Source organism: Seriola aureovittata, chromosome 12, assembly GCF_021018895.1.
Source record: "Seriola aureovittata isolate HTS-2021-v1 ecotype China chromosome 12, ASM2101889v1, whole genome shotgun sequence".
Taxonomy (NCBI): Eukaryota; Metazoa; Chordata; class Actinopteri; order Carangiformes; family Carangidae; genus Seriola; species Seriola aureovittata.
This window is the reverse complement of record NC_079375.1, coordinates 1,459,339-1,467,799: the sequence shown is the minus strand read 5'-3', so window position 1 is coordinate 1,467,799 and position 8,461 is coordinate 1,459,339. Positions and strand designations below refer to the sequence as shown.

At 41.2% G+C, this 8,461-nt stretch overlaps 1 protein-coding gene across 1 annotated transcript in view; it reads left to right on the top strand.

Moving 5' to 3' along the window:
• Positions 1–2,197: 2,197 nt before the first annotated feature.
• Positions 2,198–8,461, top strand: part of LOC130178833 (xenotropic and polytropic retrovirus receptor 1 homolog) — a 59,223-nt gene continuing 52,959 nt past the window's right edge. The window contains exon 1 of the mRNA XM_056391356.1: positions 2,198–2,672. Coding sequence (XP_056247331.1) covers positions 2,604–2,672 — 69 coding nt within the window. The 5' untranslated portion in view covers positions 2,198–2,603. The remainder of the gene's footprint in view (positions 2,673–8,461) is intronic.

Sequence of the window (8,461 nt, the reverse complement as noted above, 5' to 3'; positions counted from 1 at the left end):
AACAGCTTATAAACGATTTATAAAGTGTTAACAAGCTGATTAATAAACTGCTTGTAAACCATCTATAAATCCTTTATAAGCGGAGTCTTATTGTGACGTAGCACCGTGATTCCAATTAAAGAAACTATTGTTAAATATGTATTGGCTCCAACTTCAACATGATCCATTCAGTTACACTCACCGTTATTTGAAGTACACACACAGTGGTTTAGAAACCCCACCACCAACTGGTGTGTTGGTGTCACAGTGATGCAGACACAAGGCAGACTCAGCCCTAAACCTACGCACAAGTATAAACCCAGCTTTACAGTTCAGAGACCCTAACATAAGGGCTGCAATGTCACAATCAAACACCAGAGGGGGCTATTATTCTGATCACCAACACCCCCCTTGAAAATAACTGAATTGGCAGCTGTTCTCTCATGAGACTTAGAAAACAACAACAACAACATCTGTATGACTAATGTCAGAAAGTGTCCAGAGAGTTAGATCATCAAATGTCCTGCCACTGAAAAAAAATTTAGATTCTCTTAACAAGTTGACCTTCATTCACTTTTGTTCATTCTAAATTGACATAGTGAACAGAACATTCAAACATTAATTAAGAACCTCCCTCCCACTCCAAATAACACAACAGTCTCTGTAAAATTAAATAATATATACATATAAGTTGTAGTGATTACAGACAAGAATCAAAATAAGTTGAGCAATAAGCACAAGTGCAAATATATAAACAATGAAAAGATAAAAAAATGAATAAATAAATGTTTATTTATAGCAGGTTGTTGAAGACAAGTATGTGAAATGGATGTGTATGTAAAAGAATTGGTTACATGTGTTATATTCAGTAAGTAGAAAACAAATCAGTCATAGCTTTACTAAAGGCACAATGGGAACATGTATTATGGTCCTCCTTCAGAGGCACAGTCCCAGTACTTACCCATGGCTGCGTGAGTTTTGTTTGGTCCGGGACTTAAAGTATTTAAATTACGACCAGTGTGTCAAAGGATTAAAGCTAAGAACAAAGCTGCAGTCATGTTTTATATTTCTAGGAAACTTTTTGTAACAGTGGGGAGTAGGTTTCTGTTGGACTTCTATTCTTTGAACCTGTGCATGTGATGTTATTGTCATCACTTCCTACAGGATATTTTCATTGTTCTCCATTGCTATATTTTCATTCTTCCGACCCCCCCCCCTCCAAAAAAAAAACCAAACAAAACAAAACAACACAAGAAAACAATATATAAATCATGAGTGAGTGTGAGGTTATTGTCAGGTATATATCATTCTGCTTCATTTTTCCATGTGTGTTTATTTACGGATCTTGTGACTCGATTCTCAACAAGTCAAACACAAACACATAGAGGATATGTGATGGAAACTTTCCACAAACACACACACACACACACACACATACACACACACACACACACACACACACACACACACACACACACACAGAAAAGACAATCAACATCTACGTCATCTTCTCCCAAAGGTGGCTGGCAACGTCACATATGTGGCATTCAGGTGTTATTGGAATATATAATGTTTGTTCATTGACGTACAATGCATAAACAAAGTTGAGAGGAAACAGCATCAAAGAGATGAAATTAAACTGATTTTTCCATGTTGAAATGTTTCTCAGAGACCCAGGCCTGAACAGAATACTACGCTGAGGATGCATTCTTTATTGATTCACTGTTTGTCATATTGGCTAGGGTTAAAACATCTAGAGAAATCTATCTAGATTTAATGAAACGCATGAAGGATAGAGATGCTGGTGGAAGCCGTTCGAGGACCCGAGGGTAGGCTAACTCGTTGTTTAAAGGTGCCTTCATTTTAGATGTGAAAATTTTCTGGTCTTTTTGGTCTGAGGGGAAGTTCAACAAAATTATCTTTGTTAAAGCACAAGCAAAATCCAGCAGAGTGAATAAGAAAAAAACCCCATCTGTTGATGTACAGGAACAGTAATGTGTGAGTAAAGCATCAAATGACAGCTGTTCCTGTGCTGATGCACTGACTGTATAGTTCAGCCCTCCTCCTTCTATGACAGCAAGCTCATTAAGTTTAAAACCGACCAGTTTCCTAAGGAATGCCGCACACCCACTAACGGTTGCCCTCAGGTTTGACTCGTTTAAATATTTCCAATTGCACTTGAACGCCGCAGGAGACGGGAGGTGGAGAGAGCTGAGGCTGAACGACAGAGAGAGAGAGGAGGAGGAGGAGGGGGGAGATAGCAAGACCCAGCTAGCGCCAACACTGGGAGCCTGTGAACCAGAAACTAAACGCTAATTTTGCGACATTGGCGCTTGAGATTGAAGCAAAATTGAAGCATTGTTCTGTGGCTAAGATGTGACTCTACCTCCGTCGAATGTGTCTCAAACGACAGAAATATGTGCCGGTAACTATCGCGGTTAACGTGAAGACAAAAAGGGCATCTCTGTGTGTTTGACCGAGCAGCCCGATCGTAATCTTCGGATGAGAGTTCCAGTGTGAACGTTGGTGAACCATCACGGCAGAAACCCCCTTCTGTTCAACTGAACCGACCCGGTCCTGGTTACTGTAGAGGCGGCCGAGGGGGGACCACCAAGACTGTCACCATGAAATTCACGGAGCATCTCTCAGCGCACATCACCCCGGAGTGGAGAAAACAGTACATCCAATATGAGGTGAGTTAGCTTCACGTTAAATCTGCTGCTCTCCGGTAGCCACTAGCTAGCTGACAGGCTAACGAGGCAGCCACTGACGTACAATTGGATGTCTGCCCAGTTTTCTACCGGTTATTACTGTTCTTATGGCACTGGTTGGTGATGGCCTCCTTGCCTTTCTCCCTCCCGCTGTTCCACAACAGGAAGACAGGAACTGCTTCAGTTGTTACGTCCGCAAATCAAGCAACTAGACACCAGCATTAGCTAGCAAAATTAGCTAGGTTTGTTTTGTTGCTCTGCGGGTTACTACCTCAGTCACATCAAGCTGTGCTGAGCTGCTGTCTACGCGGGCCCTGCGTGTCTGGATGTCTGTCTTCTCCAGCTGCTTGGGATGTGTTTAGGAGACAAAAGGCAATCGGCTGAGTCATCATTTATTGAGCGGGTTAATCTATGCGCCTGCTAACCCTCCGTCTGTTCTCAGATGCTGACCCAGCTCCTAGTTAACGCTGCCCGCGGTCGAAAGTCAGGGTTTGCTGGGGTCACTGGGTGACTGAGAGTCCGATCTGCGTCCGATCTGCAACCTTTGATCCATTAATGCTGTTAATGCTCTCAGTTCAGCTCTCACCTTTATGATGGACACAGGGCAAACTAACAAATGATCAAAAGGTCAAAAAAACCCTATTTGCATTCGTGCCAGTATATTTTACACTGGTATTCAAAGCGCTGTCAAGGTTATTTTTATATAGCAAAACATGCTGCTGATCCTGAGAGAATGGCAGTTCTTATATAAGTCTTATTGAAGCCATACCAAGCTTATAAAGGCAAATCAAAGCTGTAACACAGCTGCTCTCATTTCATTACCAGTTGTCAATCTGCAACAGTCCTCAGTAATCAGTAATGTAAAGGGCACACAGTAGAGTTAGTCATTAGGTTAAACTATCACACAAATAATGCCAGCACCAGTTCTGCAGGACAGGTGTTAAGCGTGTGTCAGTGTGCAGGGATTTGAGTTTTGCCCAGTCTGAATGAAGCATCAGATCTGTTTCCTGAATCTAAGTCCACAAACAATTGTACACAAGCATCTCCTCTCTCAATCCCTCCTTTAGCAGAGACCAACAGGAAAAGACGTTAAAGAGACCATTAAATACAAAATAGATAGTGGTGAAACCAACAGAAATGTAGCTTCAAGCAACAATATATATATATATATATATATATATAAAACATCCCTGTATGTCACATATTTCACAGATGGCCTGGTCAGATCGAACACAGAATTGCTTAAAGATGATGAGTAGAATTGTAAATCCACTTCTCAACATTTGTTTTTCAGCTTTCATCAACTGTTACTAAAGTAAAAAATAACTCAAGAGGCAGTGTATTGCTCAATAGCTGTAGTTGGTAACCTGAGAAGGAGATGACAGAATATGTGTTTGATATGATGAAATACAGAGGGGAGTTTGCAGAACTTCTTTGTCACATAAGATCGGGGGAACTGGTGTGATGAGATCAGCAGGATCGTTTCAGTGGAGAAGTCTCACCACTCTGTTGTTGAACTGTTCACACACACAGTTCACCTGTGGTCATGGAGTCACGATCAGCGTAAATGAAACTTTTTGGTTCTGCAGTCGGGACCACACCAGCTAAGCACATTAACCAGACGGCAGCCAAGTTACTTACATGATTAACTTTAATTACATGCAGTTTATATAATCTGCTGCTGGAGATGTTTGTCATTTCAAATGGAGAAAACAATAGTTACAGTTAAAGTGGAGAAGCATGTTACCTGAAGGCTTTGAATGTCGCTCTTTGCTAATACAAAAAAAGCAAAAAAGGGACAAATACAGGGCTGCATCTGATAATTATTTCTATTGTTGAATAATCTGCAGATTATTATCTTGATAAATAGATTGGTCCATAAAATGTGAGGAAATGGTGAAAAATACCCATCTGATGTCAGTCCTAAACTCAAAGATCTGCAGTTTACTCTCCCTGAAGACAAATAAGAGCAGTGAGTCTGTATATCTGAGAGGGTGGAACGAGGGATTTTTGATTTAAATGATTAACCAGTTATCAAAATAGTTTCAGATTAATTTTCTGTCTAATGATTTTTCTATGAGTGTGCATGTCCAATCTATGATTGCATGATTGATTTTTTTAATTTCGATTTTGGCTTCCAATGATTATAAAAACAAGATAATCAAGATAAAGTGATCATTGTGCTGCTTTCTGTTTTGCAATACGCTCTTCATTTCTGTTGTGTTATGAATCCAGCGCACCCTTTTCCTTTTTCACACTTCTCTAAAAGCTCAGACTCCCTCTCAGCCAGGCTGTGGCATTAGTTTAGTTTAGCTCGAGCCAGGATGATGGAAAACGCCTTTGGTCAAGAAAGGTGAAACCAATCTAGCTGTTTGGAAACACTTGCTTTTCCCATACTGTGAAAGATTTGCTATACGGTGGTGTTTTCAGTATGTTGTGGAAGTGCTCTAAAACATAGTTGATCCTTTTTTATTTTATACTACTGTATTTCGAGGAAATCCACTATTAAAAAGACAAGTTTTTATGAGTTCGATTGGTGATGTCCCGTTTGATCTGCCGATTCTCATTGAAAATCCGTGGTCAGTAGATGGGAATTCATTCTTCTAGTCAGTGATCACCTTAAAACCGATCACCTGTGGCTAACACTCTGGTGTCTGTGGCTGAGAGAAGAACGTCACATTGTTTAATGTGACGGTGCGCGACAGGCCACCACAACAAAACAAGATGTTAGCCGTGTGGAACTTTTACAAAGTGCGTGAGACTGCTGTAACATGTACCATCTGCAATGCATGGCAAAAATGATCGGTGTCAGCTGTGGGTCGGCCGGTCTCACTCATAGATGACGATATCGGTATCGGCGGTAAAAAAAAAAACATGATGGCGGTATCCCTAAGTTCAATAAATACATGATGTTTCCAAAGTCGATGAGTAATCGTGTTGAACAATGATGATATCAGCCAAAATAATTGTTATCATCATTATTGCCATAATCGAGCGGCCTTACATTGATTGGGCACAGATCTTGTTATAAAGTCTTTTCATGTCTTGATTGGTTTCATATATTATTATGAATGCATCAAAGAGATGCAGCAGTTTCTGCTCCAGTTGTGACTGACAGGACAAGAATACATCATATATGTGTATAAATAAGCTGTAAAGTTGCATTGAGAGGTGTAGTGCTGTACACTGCTGTGAGGACAGATGTGGCAGGAATGCAGTGATCGTGTTCCTGCTTCTCTCCATCTCTCTGCACCTGTGAGCAGCAGTATCTGCATTGTTTGGGGATGATAGTCGCAGTATTCTGATAAGTCATCGCCTCTGCTCTGCATAGTCACATACTGGTACGGCTCAGTGTGACTGCAGCATGTTCTTTCACTCAGTGTCACTGACTTTGCCTCCGAACCAAAAACCTCCGATGTTATGACATTATGAAGATATGGGATTTATTTTAAGTGACCTTGAAATACCCAGTGATGGTGTTGTATATATTTAGATCATTTATTCATTGGTTCATTGGTGCATTTGTCTGTTCTTCCAGTTGGTATGAGACAGAGGAAAGCTTTCTGGCCTGGAGTCAGTAGCTATCAGTCATCTCCTCTCTGCTCCCCTGACACTTTGTTTTAGTTCTGTGTCCTTTTTGCAGCACAGTCATATTAAAAGGTATTTTCCTGCTGGTCCAAATGCAGTCTGATGAGCAGCCTCAGCAGTGCTGTTCACTGTTACATCAGCCTACCTCCTTTTTAGGATTCACCCCACTTAGCTCAGCTCCAGAGATCCAAACAAACCAAATCAGCTTCTGTAAAAACCAAACCAAAGAGACCTGTGGTCAATTAGAAAGCTTCTGAAATGCAGTCTGGTCTGTTGGAAATTCTCCTGCCAAACGTTTGTCTATAGAAATGACCTTGGTCCCTGTTGGAATAAAATGTCTTCAAGATGAGTTGAGGGGGAAGTAAAATGCAGGGACAAAGTTGATGCTTGTGTTCATATGAAATCTATTCAAAGTATTTATTTCCTGTTCGGTGTCACAGTGATGGTGAAGTGGTCAGCTGAAGGTTCTGTGTGTGAACCTGCCGGCTGCCTGGGGCGTCTCTGTGTGGAGGTTACATGTTCTCCTGGTGCCTGCGTGGGTCTCCTCTGGGTGCTCAGGTTTTCTCCCACAGTCCAAAGACATGCAGGTTAAGTGGTGATTCTAAATCGGCTGTAGGTGTGACTGTGAGGGTGAACGGTTGTTGTGCATCTGCCCTGTGATTGACCACGATGTACCCTTCCTTTTGCCCAGTGTTTGCTAGAGCCCCCTGCTGTACCTAACTCTGATGGCAGGAAATATTGTGATATTTAATAATATTGAACATCGATAATATTTAATTTTTTTAATTAATTAATTTATTTTTGCAGTTTTTCACAGTCTGGTCTGTTGCCGAGTCTGGCCGTCATTTCTCTATTTGCTTACTGTACATTGAACCTCAGTATGTGACAAATAAAACTTTGAACTGCTGTTCAGTGGCAGCATTGCTTTTATTTTGGAGGAGCTGGCCTGAGTTAAGAGGGAACCAGTTGACAGACTAACTGCCAACCAAAGCATAAAATACAAAAATGTCATTATATGTTATTAAAAAACATAAAATACCCAGCCCCTACGATTATATCGTATATCACAATATTTGGATTGGACTGCATCAAGATATTACATTTAGGATATCGTCCCAGCTTAACTAGGTGTGAACTGTCCACCTGTGATCGGATCACAAGATATTGTCCTTCCCAAAATATTTGCATGAAGCTTTCTCAACTTTCCCCTGTAGTGTAGCTGCGGGTGGGCGATCTGGCCTAAAGCTCAAAGGACAATCTTGATGTGTTTGTGTGCTCTGGTTTTATTGTGAAAGTCCTGACTGGTTGCGCCACTTTGACGCTTCTTTTGATTTGTTTGTCTCGCCACTATTCTTCACCCACAATGTTTTTTTTACAAATTGTGTCACAAACAATGTCACTTTTTTCTTAGTTCATATGGAGTATTTGTTTGGACGTAGTTGTTATTTATTTATGAGGTGCTATATGTAAGTGTCTTAATTTGAAAGTTCAGTCTACAGGCAGGTCTCTGGTCCCAAAGACAGACTCTAACTCTACTGTGTCGCAGCTGGTGACAGTGGTTCTTTTTCTGCTCAGGTGGAGAACTGGTTCATGTGCAGCTACACCAAGGCTGCGGGGCTTCAAACCCAGGCTACGTCCACACTATTATGTTTTTGTTTTAAAACTCATCTCTTTTGCTACATTTCCTCCTCCCGTCCATACGACTCCAGAGATTTAGAGTGCAGAAACAGTGACTCAGAAACCCTGTTTTATTTCGAAAACTTTGGGGTTGTGTTGTAATCTGGATGGAAACTAAGACTTTTGGAAACCATGACGTAGACACCCACGGTCTCTCCTGATTGGCTCTCATCAGCCTGGACTACCAGTGGTGAATACAACATGATAATGAATTACAGTCTTACTGACCTTGTTGTCTTTGCTAGCAGCTGTTGTTCAGTTCAATTTTGCATTTTAATGCTACAACTGTCTTTGCTCTTCCTTGTTCAGATGATTTTCTATACAACCAACTGCTGCTGCTTTACACCGGCACATGCCTAGTGTAGGTGAATGGTCATGTGACATGTGTGTTCAGGTGTGTTAGTCTGGACAGAGATTGAGAGATTTGTTTTAACACGGCGCTTTAAAAATGATATCGTAGTCGTGTCGAGGTAGTCACAGTCAACAACAGCCATCCCAGCTTTTGG